Below are 19,703 nucleotides of genomic sequence, written 5' to 3' on the forward strand. Positions count from 1 at the left end.
TCGTACCTATGACGGCGGTGAGCAGTCCGATCATGCAGATGGAGACGACGAAGCAGGCCCAGCCGTTCCAGTACTCTGTGGGTGGTACGAAGGCGAACAGAACCTTCCAGAAGACGGTGAGGAAGTGCATGACGTAGTCGAAACATGACGGCAGCTTCTCCTCCCCGCACTCCTCGTCATCGTCATCCTCGCCTGCAGGAGAAAGAGGGAAGAGAAATGAAAGGTTAAAGACGAGGGCAGCAGAGTCCTGTTCTGCGTACAGGTTTGACTCCATAAAAGTTCTCAGCTGCAAAGGAACAAAATTCTGATTGTTTACATGTATGGAATAAAAGCTGTTATCCTATGCGTCTTTCCCTGAATAGACCAGTTTATAGAATATTTCCGTCTAAAGGAACAGCAAAAAGAACAGGTGCAGCAACAGCTTTACTTGGAGAAATATTGATCCCAGTGGAAAGTAATAAAATCTCTTGAGCCTCAGACCAGTTGGACACATCATGAAAACAGTATATCGAATTTGATTTTGCGACTACATCATCCTGTAGTGTGAGCTGCTTAACAACAACAACAACATACTCTGCAAAAACCTGTTGCTGAATGTTTAACGTCCAGTCTTTTTAAAATCAGAATTGTAAACATTTTTTAATGTGTTTGAATAACTTCATGCATAAATAGATCGAACTCATCTCAGCAGCATTATAAAGTATATTATGAGGAACCATGAAGGTGAAGACGCCTTAATCTAATAAATTAATCAATGGAAACATAAACAACACTTTTTGGACACATTTTGTTTACTTGACAAACTCAAATTTGCCCTGCTGGGAGAAAAGAGCTGATATTATCTGTTCATGATTGAAGTGCAACAGATTAACTCCAGCAAAACGAAACATTTTAAAGTCAAGTCTACAGTAACAGAAATGCGTTATCATTACGTCATTACAGATGTAATCGGACACAATCGGACTAATTTTGACCCACTGATTAGCAGGTGTATGTTTGTGTCAGTATCCAAGTCTAATCATTGCTTCAGGACATGGACTACAGCCGACCACACACTGTTAGGCTTTGTTGTGCGTGTGTGTGTGTGTATGTGTGTGTGATGATACTTAATATGTCTGCTGAACATGAGGGACTACTTGAAACATGAAATTTAAATTACTTTAGTCACTCACTGAAAGAGATAAACACTCACATGGACCATTAGCAGTCTATGCACTTCTCTGTGTGTCTGGCTGTTGTGCTGCTCCATTTTATAAATGACTCAAATGAATGAATAAATGAGATAACCTGCTGTTTCATGAAAAAACATTGACTGGGTAAATCCCAGTGAAAGCCCTGATCTCTTATTGATTTCATCTGTTCCATTCATCCGCTGCATACAATTAATCTTCTAAGAGCCTTTGGTCCTTTCAAATGCACATTGTCCATCTATTTTCTTTTTGTTTTTTTACTGACATACAGTACCAGACACAAGTTTGGACGCACTTTCTCCTTCAGAAGTGTGTCCAAACTTTCGACTGGTACTGTATGTCATCAAAGTAATTCATAAAATGTTGAAAGACACCTGATTTTTAGAGTCCAATAAGAAGAGTTTGTGCTCGTTTCCTGTGTTATCTAACAGATTTATACAACTGGGGGTGTTTTTTTTTGGCTTCCATGTATGAAATTCCCCTGTGCTAATTGCTATTTAAAGCAAACGTTTGTAAATGAGAATATTCTGATGTACTTTTTTGAAATAAAAATGTAGAAAATCAAAGAATCAGAAACAAACTCCCATGTGCACCCTTTCATTTCACAGTGACAGATAATTTATCTCTTTTGAATTATGTCATTTAGGATTTCATACATGAATTAAGAATAAGACTGTCACAAGAGATAACAAAATTCTAAGAAAATCTGAAAAAATCTGACTCAACACTCGAATCGTCCTCATCTCGGCTTATAACCACACTGATCCCGACATGAGACTGGACGTTTCCACAAATGTACCGCAGCTGTTGACACTTTGAGTGGTGACCTTCTGTTATAAGCAACAATAAAGTTACAAGACAGCCTGATATTTAAGTCATAAACATGAGTCACGCACCAGATCTAAGTGGTGTGTTGTGTAAGTACAATACATTATCCTGAGTTAACATAGATTAATGCACTCTAATAGGGTCAACGGTTTCCTCAGGGGTCACCGTCCTGAAATTAAACCCCTCCAACATGTACATTGTTTCATGTAATTAAAAATAAATGTCTCCTTTTCAGGGTGAGCACTTGGAGCTAATCAAATCATTAAGTATAAATGAACAGTAGAAGGTCAGAACAGAGAGCGATTGCTTCATCCACTATTATGGTTTGGTAAGTATGCACACACACACACACACACACACACACACACACACAGAGTAATGGATTATAAAACAAGTCTACCTGAGTTATGTCACTTTTTACTTTCAACAGCTCTCCTTGCCTCCCACACAGTCTATTATGCTCCTCTCTCTACTTCTTTCTCTTTCTTTGTACCGATGTTTATACAGTTTATGTTCTTTTATCACAGTCTCGGTTTCTTTCTTGTCATTTCCTGTCCCTCTGTGCGCTAATTATCTATTTATGTGGGTGCCCCGCCAGCATCCATGGAGATATCACAATGTGGATTGACCGTATCGGGAGAACGGTAATGTTGTCCAATCAAGTTAGATCGAACAGTGGTTCTCAAAGTAGGGTCTAGGGACCCCCAGGGGTCCTTGAGGGGGTTTCAGGGGGGTTTCATCCATAAATAACACAATGACAGAATGTATGACTATTTTGATCATGGGTTTCATACACTTTCTGTAACAAAACATCTAAAAGCAAAAATCTTATAAGATGGGGAACCCTGGGACAAAATCTTTAATTGTGTCTGCTCCTATGTTTAACTTTTGTGGTGTTGTCTGACAGCCCCCCTGTCAGTGTTGACCACTCCATGGTTTTGGTTAAATAAAACATCCTTTGCCTTGTACAGCATAGTATAGATTCATGTTTCTGGCACCCTCGTAACATGAATCTCTCTCAGTCTCTGCTATTTGGCTCATATCTCTATACACTGTCACTCTTACTTCTCTATTAGCTTTTTTCCCCTCTTGCTATGAACGCTTTCTTCCTTCTCCGTCTCTCTATTTCCATGCTCAGTTAGGCGTTATGGTGATAAAGTGGTTATCCAAAAGTAATTCTTTCTTTCTCTCTCTCTCTGTATTCCACACTCTTTTCATGCTTGGTCACATTTTGCTGATATAGTCTTTATATAATTGAATATTCTCTGTCACTTTCTTACTTCATCCCTCTAAATCTCCCTCATCCCTCCAGAACCTGCTGTTACTCTCTAAATGCTATTGTCAGTCTCGTCACTCCGTTTTGTGTGTGTGTGTGTGTGTGATCTGTCATCTCAGTGTTATTTTTAAGAAGTCCAGACAAAAAAAAAGCCAAAAAAAGATATATAATGTCCTAAGCAACAATAAATAAAACAAGTTTACATATAATTGCAGAAATAGCTAATCTGACACACATGCACACACCTATCAATACTCTCTCTCTTGCCCTACAGAGGTGTTGGCGTGTATTATCTTTTGCTGCTCACTTAGCGTGCCCAGAAGCTGCGCCCTCATAGGTCAGGGCCGATATGGACAGCAGCTCTTTACTACATGCTGCCAGCCATGCATGTTGTGTGTACATGAGTGTGTAAGTGTAGTGACTGTGCACTTAAAATGATCCGGTCTGAGCTCAGGGGACTTGTGAGAATCATACACCACTGTCTGTTTACACAAAAAACACATATCCACACACACACACACACTGGGCTTTGAAAAAGATGCGTCCAAACAAGCTCTCGTGCAGAAAACCCCCGAGTTGCTCTAAAACGACTCCTCAATCACCCTACATTACAGAAGAAGAGAAAGAGATTCTGGATAATTCATGTCAGGCTGCATACAGCTAGCCACCAGGGTTCTACAAAAAAAAAAACAACACACTTCTGAGTCACAGAAATAAGCAGCTGTGGTTGTCAGAAATAAATAGAAGTTGAAATATAAGAGCCCAGCAGGTCTTTTAACAAACTACACTGCCTTTTTGAAGACATGTCCATGATGTTCAAAGCCTCTTCTGTCCTGTTGGTATGTGGAAAAATCTCTCCACTGTACAGTGGATCTGAATTTTAACCAGTTTCTTGAGACATTCCCTGACCAAACAAAGACAGCCTTACTTCAGACTGACACTGACTTCAGTTGGACAGCTGTGTTGACTGTGTGTGTGTGTGTGTGTGTGTGTCTGCATGTGTGTGCACGCGCATCTGTCTGTCAGAACTCATGCTGACATGCTCATGTTTATATTCATGTTCCACTGGTCCTGTCAGCCTGTCTGTCTCGGACACACACACACATACACACACACACACACACACAGAGTCAGGCTGTCAGACAGGCACCAGAGTCACTGGAGAGTTTCAAACAGATACGTGACACACACAAGTGGCTGATTTTTTTCCTCAGTGCATTATGGCACAAAATGAAATCATTAATAAAGTTTCATTATTCCTTTGTAAAAACTGAAGATTGAGTCTGGAACAGTATCATCATTTTGTTCAGCAAGTGACTTATGTAACATCCATCTGAATTAGTTTTATTTGTGCTGTGTTCGGCGTTTCAGAAGAGCAGTTGTCACACACTCACACACACATAGTCCATCAGTGCCTGTCTTTTGACAAGCCAATCAGTCTACAAATCAATCAAATAATCAGTCACTGAGTGAGTCAACTGTTCATTGTCATTCAGCGTCTAAAGGATAAAAATTACAGTTCGTGCATAGCAAGGACAGGCAGGTTGTGACGTAAACTGCAGCACAATGAGGGCAACTGAAAAACATGTACAGTTATTCATTTGGCAGATGTTTTCGTTCAAAGTGACACACAAATTAGATTCAATCTAAGCCACAGTAGATTAAGAGGTAACACAGACCATGTAGCCAAAGTCTGTTGTACAGTACCAGTCAAAAGTTGGGAGACACTTTCTCATTTAAGGGAATGGCAAGGTGTGTTCATACTTTTAATTGGCACTGTTGTTTATTCCTCTGTGCCATAGACCTCCATTACCGTCCAAAACCTATTAAACACCCATATGTAAATATATTTTCATTACTACGAAAAAGGATATTGTTGAGTCAATCCTACATACACCTTCCTGCTGCTGTAAATTTTCACTTAGGGCTGCAGAAAATAGTCTGTAAATGTATTATTTACTCCTGTTTGAGTAATGTTTGCTGACCACTAGAGTGCCCTGCAGTTTTAGGAAATTACCCAGCTTTTTTTGAAAAATGAAACTACATCTTTGCGACCCATTTTAAAGATTGACATCTTTAGCTGGCGAGTGCAAAAGATGAGGTACAGGACGTTAAAACAGAAAGTATTGAGAGATGGACAAACAAACTGCTGATTTTGGTCTTTTTAAGGGATTTGTTGACAATAAGAAAGAGAATAACACCAGATCTGATATTTGCCAACAGAACTTACATTAAGTGAGCACAATAAAAGTAACCACAACTCTGGACACGCACCATTTCTTCTCTGTCTCTACCATGAATTCAGGTAATTTTCAGTGAAAACTACAAATGTCAGCTACTTCCACGCAACAAGGACTTTTATTTGTGTTTCTCCACCTTCAATGTTTTGCCTTGAACACCAACATTTCTTATGCTTCCCTCAAGTGTGGACACACACACACACACAAAGACATAAGTCTGTAAATAAAACACACACGGAGGAGCAGGTGATGAACAACATGGCATGGACTTAGTAATTAGAGGGCAGTGGAGTGTGGAGTAGTTGAACATCAATCTCTTTGTTTCACTTTTTCTCCCTCTTTCTCTCATTCATTGTCCTAACAATCCCTCTCTCTCTCCCCCTTGATTTCCTTTCCATTGATTTTTTTGTCTTCATCTTGTTGTCCCTTTCTTTGTGCCTATGCTCTTAGTCAGTCTGGTTTAACAAGAACATGTTCTTTGTGTTGTTTTCTTGTATGTTTAAACGGCTGTAAATCTATGCCAAAGATCTAAAATTACTCTTTTAATAGTTCCAGATAGAAACATTACATCCAGTCTCTATATAAAGGCCACCAAGAGTTGTGTCAAGATAGTATTTTAATGCCGTTAATGTGTGCCGAAATGAAAAAATAAATGGTTTACATTGCCTTCCAAAAATGACCAAAAATGACCAAAAATGACCAATCTGAAATCTGAAAAGACAAATATGTTGTGTAGTCTGATTCTGGCATAAGAGGCAACATCATGCTACTGACACCTTTACTCCTGACACTCGACAGTCATTATTTGCATGACCCAAGTCTTGATATGGTTTACTCAGACTGCTGAAGGCACATACTAGCTTCAGTGAAACTTTCAAATACAATTTTTCCACAGAACAAGGACTGTTTTCTCCCTCAGAGTACTCACGTGAGGAAGGGATTGCTTCATAGCCGGTATGGACAAGAAGAATGATTACAGCAAACAATAACTCTCTCAACATGTAGCTTTGGGCCTTTTCAAGGGCTCATTTATCATATGGAAGGAAACACAGCATACAACAAAGACACTTTATGCTCCTGAGAAATAACATGTAAATGACAGTAAACGCATCCAGGATTTAACACTATCAAACTGCTCGACAAATGGCAGCATGTTAGGCTTGTCATGCTGTATGTTCACAACTGAACATTGACAAACAAACACATAATCTCTCCCTGTGTCTTTGTGTTAGCTTATCTGGGGAAAATTGTCCATTAGCCACGCAACAAACGAGAGAAGACACACCCACGGGAAAACAGGTCAGTGTACACACAAACACACACACACAAACAGACACACACAACACATTTCTGACATTTCAGAGCGCTTTAATGGCTGGGTAAATGCAGGTTTCTTGCTTTGAGATAAATGTCATGGTCTCGGCAGCATTTTGTGCGCATGTGTGTGTACGTATGTGCATGTCGGTGTAAGTGCCAAATTGTGTTATGATGGTGGTGACCCTTGGGTTAAGCCTTGGCGGATTTTAAATGTCTTTTCATGGCTGCCATCTTAGCCGAAAAGCTGTTACAAATCTAATCTATCATAGACTCATCTCAAAGTTTTTCTAGTCAGAAATTTGTAATAAACATTGTATTTTGGTTAGGCACCTATTCAAATTTTGAAAGTTTAGAGTGTATAAGGGCTTAGAACATTATGATGGAAGTATATGATCGTCATTCCCATTCTTAATTATGTCTCATGAGTTGTTGCAGCAATTTTTGGGTTGATACAAATATAAATACCTCCAAAATAGCACATTAAGACACCAAGAACTTGAGGAATACCACTGAAAAATTCATGCTGTGATTTGGTATCAAAAACTTTTGACATTTGGAGATTTCTGTAAGAATTGCATTTTTTGACGACTGGATGGCGAGCACTTCTGGAAACTGCTCGTAAACCCCCTTATTGTCAATATACTTAGGAAAGCCATACATCCTCTGAATGCTCTAGGTCTCTTTTTTGTGGTTGTAAAGTTTCACAAGGCTTTGATTATCCTACAGGTCACAATAGATCAATTTTATACAGTGAGGTCAAATTTCAAAAAAATGGTCTCACTACAATGAAATACTGCATGCAAAAGACTGCATGGTTTTTGCCAAATCTGCATGGGATTAGCATAAATTAGGTATGTCTGTAAAGGGGAGACTCTTGGGCAATCACAGAACCCATTTTCATTCTGATATCTTGAGGTGAGAGGTCGAGGGACCCCTTTGAAAACGGCCATGCCAGCTTTTCCCTCGCCAAAGGTTAGCCTAACCTTGGAGCGTTATTTAGTCCCCTTCCCGACAAGCTAGCATGACAAAGTTGGTCCCAATGGATGCTGTAGGCCGTCTAGTATCATATGATACCAGAATGTTCACTCTAGCTTTAAAACTTAGCCTGCTACAGCCTCTGAAAGACAGTAATGTCGGCTGAGGACATCGGTTGTTTAATTTAACGGATAAACAACAACAGATTATTTTGCATAGATGAGGCCAGAATAATTTATGGAGTTCTTCTAAACTCTGAGATCTTAATCTGACACTTCTAATGGAGAGAAATGATGAGAGAGACAAAGAGAAATTCTAAATTTCTTCGGTCAAGATGAAGGAATTGAGGCTCTTTTTTAAAGTGATTTTAATCTTGATTTCAATCTAATACGTGTGAGAGGAGATAACAGAGAGCAAGGCAGGATGATAGCGTGAGAGAGAGAGAGAGAGCGAGGATGAGAGACAGAAAGAGAGATGAGATTAGACGAAGCTAGCTTATCAGTGTGTATTAAATCCACCACCGTATCAGTAACAGCCGCTCTGGACTTGTTCAAACCCTTGCACCAGCAGTGAGTGTTTGAAGGGATGAGCCACTAAGTTACAGCATGTCTCAATTTGGGATTACTGTGTATAAGTGTGTGTGTGTGTGTGTGTGTGTGGCTACAGTATATGGGTGCTCAGTTTGTAAAACGTGTGTGTCAAGTCCGCATTGTGCATTCACAACAGCAGCAAAAGATCTCCTAGATCCATCTCAGATTATTAGTCGTTTTGTTTTATTTATTTTTGCCTTTCATGGTATTCTTTTCTTACTTCCTTCCCTTTCTCTCTTCCCACTTTCCAGGCAGTGATCACAATTGTTGAAGCCATTTTAGCTCATTTTCCTTCTGTGATGTTCTTTCTCCCTGCAGTTGTTCCTCTCCCTTCCTTCTTCCAGTTGGTGCTGTTACTCTTTGAGATATTTTGTCAAGAAAATTAAGTTCATACTCTTTACTCTTAACGCCACCCTTCTCTCTCTCTTTACTGCATTTTTCTCTTCTACTCTTATTTCCAGCATCCACCTGCCCATTAGCCACCCACTTCTTCCAATCATCCATCCATCCATCCATCTATCCATGACCGCATCCAACCTTAGAGGAGGTGACCCTGGCCTTATGTGACAGTCAGGCTGCCTCATTTCCTCCTCATGCCTCCATCATAGATTCAGCACACTTCTATTCCACTGGAGAAGTAATTAATCTTTGACCTTTCTCCTGTGTTTGGTAATTAAGTTGGGGAAGCAAAGGAAAACTGTGTGTGTGTGTGAGAGAGGCGGTGCGGTAAATGGGGGTGAAGCGAAATAGACAGAATGTTAAAAAAAAATGACAGGGTTGGGACAAAACTGATTTAATGGATCTTTATCATTGCTGACTCCATCTCTGTAAGACGACAAACACGGTGAGTGAGAGTTGAAACTAGTTAAATTCAAGCTTGAGCTAAGTGTGACTGGACTGTCATCACTTCTTCTGTGTTTACACCAGTTAAAAACACACAAAGAAACATATCACATTCACATACCGTGTTTAGTTTTAACTGTGCTGAATTAGGAAAAACAGCACACAGCGTTTATCTTGGAGAGGACTGAGTTTTCAGGCGTTGCTATGAGTTTATTTGGTGCCACACACAAGTTGGCATTGTTATAACTTTACCAAATTAACTGAGCCAAAAGAGGAAACGCTCCAGGGCTCAAATAAACAGTAACAAACATGCTGGGTTTGAATGAGTCTCAGCAAAAAACCCACACAATGGCAACTGGTGGTAATGATCACATATGTGATTGATTTCAGATTGATCTCAGCTCCCTGTAGCTCTAACCAAACACCTACCTCAACATGCTGTCTTTGTCTGTGTCACAATTACTCGCTACATATTAATAGTGCACTGTAGTATTTATTTGTTTTCTGTTAATATTTAAGATATTCATTTATTTTACTGTATCAACACCTTATTTTCCTAGTCTCTCAGCTAGTGCTTGATCTAGCTCAATGTTTTTTTTAATCTTTTTGTGTTCTCTCTCTCCTCCTCCCACGCTTTCATTCCCATTCTCAATAAACAGAGAGCAGAGAAACAATTTGCCGATGCATTTCTACCCCAACCTGCTGCTTCTCAGCTGGATGCCTGTCTACCCAATCAGCTCCCAGTTTGATCTGTAAGCATCCAATCAGCGCTTAATCTCCACTTTCAACTCACCCACTCCAATCAGCTTCAGGTTTAAAGGGCCTGAAAAACCAATTAGCATTCAGTTTGATCTGATTTTGAATCTGATTCAGCTTATCAACCGCATGCATGTATTTGTGTGTGTGTTAGAGTTCAGTTGAGCCAGTTGAAATGTTTTGAATCACGGTGAAACCCTGGAATATTTGATCCCAGTATGAATACAATGTAATGAACCCGTGTGCATGTGTGTGACAGAGAGAGTGTGAGTCTCACCACTAAAGCTTATTCTTTAGTGGAAACTGCACTCGCTGCCTTTTTACAGCTCTCTCTTTAGCACACGTACACACACACACACACACACATACACACACTACACTCTTTCAGCCTAGACAAGCTAATCCCAGATAAGAGAGTGAAGACAGACCTTTTCATTAATGGCATCAGCTCGCCAACAAAGGCTGGCAGACAGGCTGGCTAACTAAAGCACACACACACACACACACACACACACACACACACACACACACACACACACACACCAGATCATGGTCACTTTTGGGAACATTATATAGACTTACATTCATTGCCTGGAGACTTACCCTAACTCTAACCATAACCACTACTTGCCTAACCCTAAACTGCCCCCAATGAACTGGTCCTAAGTCTGAATTGTCCCCAACAGTAGCCTATGACAGACCACACATACATACACACACACACACACACAAACACACACACACACACACACACACACACACACACACACACACACACACACACACACACACACACACACACACACACACAGGATAAAGTTATTTGAAGGCACTAAAATGATTGAGCAGGCGAGAGATAAACAATGCCCTGATAGAAACCCAGTTTCAGAGACAGCAGCAGTGCAAATAGGGTGATTTTCTTTTTGTCCAACTATCTGTGTTCACAGTGGTTATCTGCACTATTTTCATATTAATAAACACCAAACAAATGAACGTTTTGCTCCATTTGCTCCATAAAGTGCTGCTCTCTAATAGTTCAGTCAGTCAATACAGTTTTTCTAGAATTACTCATTAAGCAACGCCAACACACATGCAACTTTGCTCTCTTGGGGTTCAAAACAGATTTCCTGCTACATTTACAACTATCCCTGGTGCAACAACAGCAGGTAGGAACTAAAATGACCAGGCAAGGGGTACCTACAATAATATGTACGGTAATTACACAACAGAGAATATATGAGAAGATTAATACCACTCTCATATTCGTCACAAGTCAAATCCACAGAGGAGGAGGTGTGTTTTGGGATCTTTTTGGAATGAATGTGCCGACAACAGAAACTTCAACTTCAACTGTTTCATTGACAGATGGACACCACAACATTGAGAGAACTTTCTGCACTATTGAACTATTGAGAGTTTTACTTGCTGTGTTTCCTATCTTTTTCCACTGATGAGCTGCAGTAATGCTCTCTCTCCTCCAGAGGGCAAGTAACCACTAATAACCAATGAACTGTGAAGATGCTGCAGTGACACAGAAAAAAAACAAACTCCCTCTTTCTCTTTTACAGTTCCTTGTTTTCTCCCTCTTCTTTTTCTTTTTTGTTCCCTTTTTCATACCCCTATGTTGTCTTCATCCAAGTGTTCTTTTGCTCCATGCATTATATTTCTGTTTTTGCATGCATTCTCTCTTTCTCGCTGTTTCTACTGGCTTTTAAATGCCCCCTCACTGTTCACCTGTATCTGTCTTCTTCTTAATTGGACATTAACATCATCTTGGCTTGTAACGTATCCAAGATTCTCTTGTCAGTGATGTGAAATTTTGTGCTAAATATTGCCCTCTTTCTCTATCCCCCTCTGTCCCAAATAAACACACACATATTTGTTCTTCTATCTTTGTGGGGGCCGAAACACACACACACAATCTCTCCTAACGTAATCTCCCATCTGGTCAGTGTTTGTCTGTCCAAGCCATCAAACCAGGCCAGTCCACTTCCCATTAACCATTAAAAACCATAAACACACATATGCATGCACGCACACACAGACACACACACTCACTTGACTCCATGGAACCATGAAATGACCCCACTTCATTTTACACACAGTCAGCCATTACAGTATCTGGCGCAAGCTGCATTGGTAAAGTAGAAACACAACCACACACACACACACACGCACACAATCAGCATTAGACTTCTGATCCTTTTGATTGTATTGATCGTTATAACACACAAAGCGGAGGACACCATGGAGCTCTGACTATAAAACTGCAGCTGTTCATACTAAAGAGAATTTATATGCCACACATACACATCTGCTTCTCTAAATCAGCTCAGATGATTCAAATGAATTAAACTCAGAGCTGAATGCCTGAACTATTAAACTGGTAAACACATTCAGTACACAAACACACACACACACACCTCTCCATTGGACTTACCTGCGCTCACAGTGATGGCTTCTATGAACTGGTCTCTCCAGCTGTTGGTTCCTACAAGCAGAGCCAGGTTGGTCTTCTTTATCAGCTTGTCCACTGTGTTCTGGTAAAAGGACAGAGGGATAATAATGGTCAGACAGGAGAGTCCCAGCTAAAGTTTTGTTGAGGTTTATTCTTTACGTCAAAGAACCCTTATCACAAGTGTGCAAGAGAGTGTTCAAGACACTGTCATTTAATAAAATCATTAATTTGCCAGAATTAGCAATTTGCCACTTGCCAGGCTTGAGAAAGCTGTTGGATGGCTTTCTGGCAGAAAACAGGACAATGGCACTGTTCTTTCAGAGCAAACTGTTTTAAAGATTTCAGAATTTCTAGGTCACTGGAGATGCTCAAATGCAGCCTGTAATCCATTTCAAAGGAAGCGTGATGGGAGCATGTGTGCATTTGTTTAAGAAGCCAGTGAAAGAAAGATGCAACTTATTTTTAATACTATTTTTCTTTTTTAAACACAGCTGTTTGCAGGAAGCATAGCGATGAGGTAATGTATCTGTTTGTGGCTATGAAAGATTAATAATTGTAATATGACGATGCTTAAACTAAACTAAACTTTGTTTTTGTACCGTTCATACACCTAGGATCCTTCCCACAGGGTTGTGAGGGGGTGTTTATTTATGCTTTAGAATGTAACTGCCATGAAATAATCAGAAAATAACATTTTATTTTTCTGATTCACTGCTTTGTTCTCGCTACCGCTGCTCCCTCTTCATTCACTCTCTAGCTTGCTTGACCACCGCTGCTCTTTCTCTCTCTCTCGTGCTCTCGTGCCTTCTTCTTTTTTTCTCGTGATTTTTAAAATGAGTTGGGAAGCTGACAACGAGTCTAACTTTACAACATTATCAAAAGAGAAACGTCCTCTCCTCGTCCTAGTGACGTCTTTGTACTCCCTCATGCTAAAATGCTGCATGCAATGTAAACAAAGGCTCTTCTGGCTGTAAATCATTTCCTCTGATTTTGCTAGGAATACGAGCCAGTGGCAGGCATTTAGAAAAACTATATAGAAACAGCCAATCTTCTCACTGATGGTCTTGTTATGTAGGTCATATAGAGACATCCGTATTAAATTGAGATTGTTTCATAACCAGTTAAAAACTTGTTATAGTTGTTGTAAGTAATGAACTGAGGTTGGAAATGAAAAAGAAAACAGGAGGTAAAAATAACAGCGCAACACAGAACAAGAAAGATGGTATTACAAAAATCTTGTTGAGTACAATTGAATCAACACTCCACATACAAAAGGCAAAGTAAAGCTGGTTGTGTGCATGTGTGTGTGTGTGCATATGTGTGTCCACAGCAGCAGGGAGACACTATATACACCCCTAAGCTCCATTCAACACAATTAGCATCCCGGTTTCCCTCTGAAGTGGAGAGAAAAGCGGAGAGCGATCCCCACCGCTCTGCTAATTAATGTGTGTGCATGCATGAGTGTTTGTGTGTTATCTCAATCTGTCATAGTTCCTCCCTTTTGAAGAAAACAACAAAGAAATATAAATACTATGAAGGAAGCAAGGCAGTAAGGAAGCACAGAATGGAGGACATGAAGGAGGAAATGAAGAAAAAAAGTAGGAATAACAGCGGGAAAGTAAGAAGGAAAATGAAGGAGGGAAGTAGAGGGAAATCTAGAGTGCATAGGATAAACTGAGTGTATGGTTGTATATACACTCTACAACCAAACATTGTTCAGTATTTTATTTTAAATTCTAGTGGAGATCCTAGAGTTTCTAGTGGCCAAATAGGCTGAGTTTTAAAATATACATAAAATGCAAAAAAATTAGAAATTTACTTGGATCTTGAATAAAGTGGCAACTACCACAGCTTGAGGCTGAAGCCATTTTCACTTTAAGTATCTTAAAGTGAAAATGCCGCTGACAGCCTTTGGCTCCAAAAGAAATCCCTGCAGGCTCCAACTGACTCACATTCAAATAGCGTCAACTTCTCTGTAGAAATACTACGGTAATATTTTTTTTCAACAAGTGATTATGGTCTCAATCACTAAATTTGGGCCCTCTAATAAATGTGCTGGTGATCATTATAGTAGCTTTAATGTCTGTCCTGTGGGTGTTGATTGACTCTCCTTGACTCCAGGACTTGCAATGAATCGGACTATTGTTGTAATATTTCGGAAAGTTTAATTTTACTTGATTACAATACCTGCCCTGTTAGCATAATTTAGTTAAAGTAGCTACCATTAGCCCCAGTGTGCACCACTTGGTTTCCAGAGTAAGCTAGCGTTCGTTTCGGTCTGAGGCACAACTCTTACTCCTTATTTGGAAGGTCGTAGCTCCAAACGGAAAAGATGGCGCCGACCATAAGCTGCAACTCTGGACTTCAAACCGGCTCCAATGCAAACCAATGGGTAATGTCATATCTCACCACGTCCATCTTCATATACAGCCTATGCTATCATTCATCACTTTATGCCTGTTTACTGGCATTAGCAGAAAATCGCATCTAATTAAGAAAAATAGTAAGAGCACCATTAGCTCTCCATGAAAAACACAGCTCAGCTTGCACACTGCTCACCAGTTTTCTCTTCGTCTTGTGTGTTTTTTTTATTTATACTTTTTATTTAGTCAGTGTTTCTGTTATTTGAATAAAAGACACTTAGATCTGACAGGAAGCTTTCAATTTACACGTGAAGTTTCTAAAACAACTTATCTTTTCATTCCTTCACTTTTGTTTAACTGTTATGTCAGATATTCTCACACTGTTGTACTCCACAGACAGATGGGAAGTACTTCAGACAACTATAGGACCAGTTCCACGCACGCACACACACACACACACACAGGATAAAGTTATTTAATGTATAAAACTACTTGACAAAGTATAGCATCCTGTCAAGTGGTGAGCCATTACTGGGTGTTATTAACTGTCTGTCTGTCTAAAGTGAGAGTGTAGGTGGGACCGCAGCAAAGAACATGCATTAGTACGCACACACACACACACACGTACGCACACACAAAATGTAACATGGATGGTAATTACATCTACACTTGTCTTAAGAGTCTGCGTGGGAGAGGGACAGCAAGGAAAGGATGCATGATTACACAGTTATTTCCTACATATCAGAAAGGTTTGTGAGGTTTTGGGTATAAATTGTGAGGATTGTGATTTTGTATATTTGTGTGCATCTGTATCTTTTGATATAGCAGTAACAATTTTAGTATTATAACCATTTAAACCAGTTTGCTATTTGTAAGTTGTAAAAAGGATGTGTGCTGTACTATATCTTTGTAATGTGTCTGTGCTCAGTGATGATTAATAGTGTTTACTGATGTGATTTGACTGTCTTGAAACTGATTACTTTTGTGTAATGAAATCATCTCAGTGTTCAAGGTCGTGTGTTTGTCCTGTACTTATTTTGTTGATTATGTTTCATATGGAAACTGATGGGGTGGAGTATCGTTGTAGTAGCTTCACAGATTTGTAAATCTGCCTTCATCTGATCAAGAGCTAGTGTAAATTTTCCAAAACTCACACTAAATACTGGGACCATGCGCTTCTGCCATCGGCGTGATTGATTAACCTCTAATCAGACCTGCAACCTTTAAATCATCCGTGTGACTCACAAACAAACACACTCCCTGTCTTACCTTGAACTCATATGACTCCTCTATGATGACCTCCAGTTTGACGTGATCTCCCAGCATGGGGCGACCCATCTCAGCGATGCGTCTCTCCTCTTCATCCTTTCCTGTCAGCGCCTCCTCTTCCTCCTCCTCTTCCTTTTGCTCTTCCTCTGCAAAACACCACAAGACAACAAATTGTAGTGTTAGAACAGGATGGCAGCAGGACGGTCAGGTTTTGGTAATGTTGTAGGAACTGGGTATTAATTAGACAAAAATAGCCTGCAAAGACTTTTGTAGTTGAGGAAAAAAAGTAGCAGTTAAGTAGAAAGGAGTAGTTTTAAGAGGGAACAATGTGTTGCAGACTTTTTTTCTTTGTAGCAAGTTTTTAGTGTCACATAGAAAATGTCAAATGTGAAAAGCTGGCTAGCATAACATAGCTACTGGCAGTTGAAAATATAAATGAACGGTATAGAAAAAATGATTTAATCTCTAAAATTTTCCTCAGACATTTGTGTTAAAAATGTGGCACTTACAATAGCCCAACTGGCACAGCAATTGTGCCAAGTTGGGCTATTGTTCTTATAATTACTACATAAATATAATATTATAAATAATAATTTTTGTCAGTTGTTAGACTCAACAATGTGGGAATTATACATTTTAGTGTTTAATAACAGCACTCCATCTGGCAACTTTTTTTTTTAACTGTGCTGAAATGCACAAAGCTCCGTCTTTATTACATACAACAAAACTACACCATTAACATCGAAGTTACTGAGTTTTGGCTTAAATTTGTTTTCTTAATAACACCATCACCATTAGGAAAATATTTCTATTCTGAAGCCTGATAGGATGTAAACACGGTAGGTGTTGAGTACAAATCTTCAAACTGAACTGACTCTACTTAATCACCATTGTCACTGACATAACTGGTAACAGTATAGCTCCCTGCTAAGCTATGACACACAGTACGTTCCCTCACTGTACATTAAAAGACAGTGAAGGCCACAAAAACAATAGTGTGATAATGGCTGCTGAGCTACAAACCTTATACACACTGCTGTGTGTATGTTTTGTACTGAAATGGACCTAGCAGCTTGAACCAGCAACAAACTGAACTAAAGATCGACTGAATCAGCGGGGAAAGGCTGCGTTATGAAACTAACTACATTTAAAAATGTGAACCAACTACATAGTTAGTGACTACAAATTAAACTGAACTAAACAATTAGAATCAGCAAAGTGATTCCTCTCACTCATCTTTGTGTTTAATATCAGTGTACACTGTTCAATAGTTATAGTAACATTACTGGATGAAAATATACTTCCAGTTCCTCTATCATCTCATTATCCCTGTCTCACTATCTCACACAACTCCCCTCTCTTTTCCCTTTTCTTCTTTTCTTCTTTTCTTTTATGGTGTGTTGTCAGTAATTGAGTTTCACTGTAGGGTCTGAACTCACTGCTCGGATCAAAGGGAGGGAGAGTGAGAGAAAGATCGGCAATGATCAAAATTTCCGTGGGGGAACGGTTATCCATGCCATTGCCTTCCATTATATTCCAATGCATTGTGAGTCTGCAACAGCTCAGTGGTCATTTGTTCCCCTCAGTTGAGTTACAGCATGGAGCTTATAGCTCACACACGTACACACACACGCATGCATGCACATTTCTGCCAGGACCACTTTCATCAAAGTTAATTCCATCACAAGCGAGTGGCACAGTACTGTTTGGCAGTGTGGTTGTCTGCTCGTCCGTGCAGCGTGCATGGTGAACGGACTGCATTTATATAGAGTCTTTCTAGTCTTCCCACCATTCAAAGTGCTTTACTCTACATGCCAATATTCATCCATTTGCACACACATTCATACACTGATGGCAGAGGCTGCCATGCAAGGTGTCAACCTGCTCATCAGGAGGTGTTTCTAATGCTCATTCACAAACACACACACACACACACACACACACACACTGATGGCACAGCCTTTGGGAGCAATTTAGGTTTCAGTATCTTGCCCAAGGACACTTCAACATCCTCTGATTAGTGGACAACCTGCTCTACCTCTGAGCCACAGCCAATGACAGCTGAAGGCAAGAAGAGGAGCAACCGAAGCCTCACAGGCATAAACAAGACATAGCCTGCTGCAACAATGACAGGTGCTATAATATTGTTGAACAGCAGAGAAGTCAATTCCTAAAGCTAATATCCGTTAATATATCCTTTCATATGGTTTTTGAAATACAAAAAAAGCTGCACATGGTTGAAGACACACAGTGTTGATGAATCACTGATTGATTTTGCCTTATTAGGAGGAGGCAAGCTGGGGGGATGGCTAGATAGTTAGATGGCAAAAAGTGGATTTTGCGGCAGGAGACTACTATTTGCTTCCCGTTTCCCACCGCGAGTTGGGACATTTTACTGTTGCTATGACGACAAAAGTTGGGTAACTTTAATATTCACAAATTCTGGGTATTTCAGTGAAGGAGAAGGAGCACATACATTACTAAATACTTAAATTATGTAATTTTTTTGTGGAAAAACCATATCAGATACAATTCCAAGCAGAGGATTTTTATATATCATAGAATATGACTGGAGGGGATCTTTAACATAGCGAGTTCTGTAACTCGACAGGCAACATAAAAAGGTAAGGTATAAATATTTCAGGCTTGATACTTGTGTTCAGAACCTCACTGAACAATGTGACGTTTTCATTTAATGTTCCTCATAATGTGGCATCAGACCAGCATTTCTCTGCTACTATATGCACATTATGTTCAAGCTACTGCTGTGTTGCTATTGATGAATCATTTGTTTCAATGATTATTGATTGAAACAACTATTTCAATGTCGTGTGATGGCTGTGCTGATGCAAAGAATGATGGGTTACATGGGTCAGAGCATTTGAATAAAACGTCTGATTTGACTAATAATCAGCAGTAAGAGTTTTGAAAGGAAGTAATCATATTAATGACAGATATTATATAACCTGACAATCAGAACCTATTTCATAGCTGGTGTGTTTTACCTGTTATTTGTTTTACATATTACTCACATATTGCGACTCTGAAAGTTCTTCAGATGTGTTAAATGAGCTTTATTCGTTTGCTCTGAACATTACTTCAGAGATATTTTCAGTAAAACTGCCTGGTGGGAATTATATCTCACATGCCCTTCATGCTTCCTCTTTAGTTAAGTTGAATTCACAATGAGCTTCATTTACTTACACACACACACACAAACACACACCATTACACACGATGTAATGGTGATTTAATGAACTCAATTAACAGTCTACACTAAACCTCATGTGGGATGAGCTTGACCTGGCAGTATCCTTGTTAGCTACACTCCCAGTGTGTGTGTATGTGTTTGTGTGTGTAAATGGACCTGACAGAGGTTGAATGTTGGAGGGTAAGATGCTGCTTACTGTCAAAGCTGCTGTCTGTACCATTTATCATTTTGACCCCGCCCCCTCCTCCGCTGTCCTTCTAGCTGCTCCTTCGCAGCTCAATTCAATGAAATACAACTGAATGTGCTTTACAGCCAGGACACAATATTTAAAAAAAATTTCAACACATGCCCTTTTTTTCTACTTTAACTCCAAACAACTGCGTATAT

General features: G+C 39.6%; 1 protein-coding gene across 1 annotated transcript in view; it reads right to left on the reverse strand.

Moving 5' to 3' along the window:
• Positions 1-19,703, reverse strand: part of slc8a1b (solute carrier family 8 member 1b) — a 144,252-nt gene that overhangs the window by 7,996 nt on the left and 116,553 nt on the right. Inside the window, exons 6-8 of the mRNA XM_042434413.1 lie at positions 16,106-16,251; positions 12,456-12,555; positions 7-192 (exon numbers count right to left, since the gene is read on the reverse strand). Of these exons, the coding sequence (XP_042290347.1) occupies positions 7-192; positions 12,456-12,555; positions 16,106-16,251 (432 nt within the window). The remainder of the gene's footprint in view (positions 1-6; positions 193-12,455; positions 12,556-16,105; positions 16,252-19,703) is intronic.

This window comes from Thunnus maccoyii, chromosome 14 (assembly GCF_910596095.1).
Source record: "Thunnus maccoyii chromosome 14, fThuMac1.1, whole genome shotgun sequence".
Lineage (NCBI taxonomy): Eukaryota > Metazoa > Chordata > Actinopteri > Scombriformes > Scombridae > Thunnus > Thunnus maccoyii.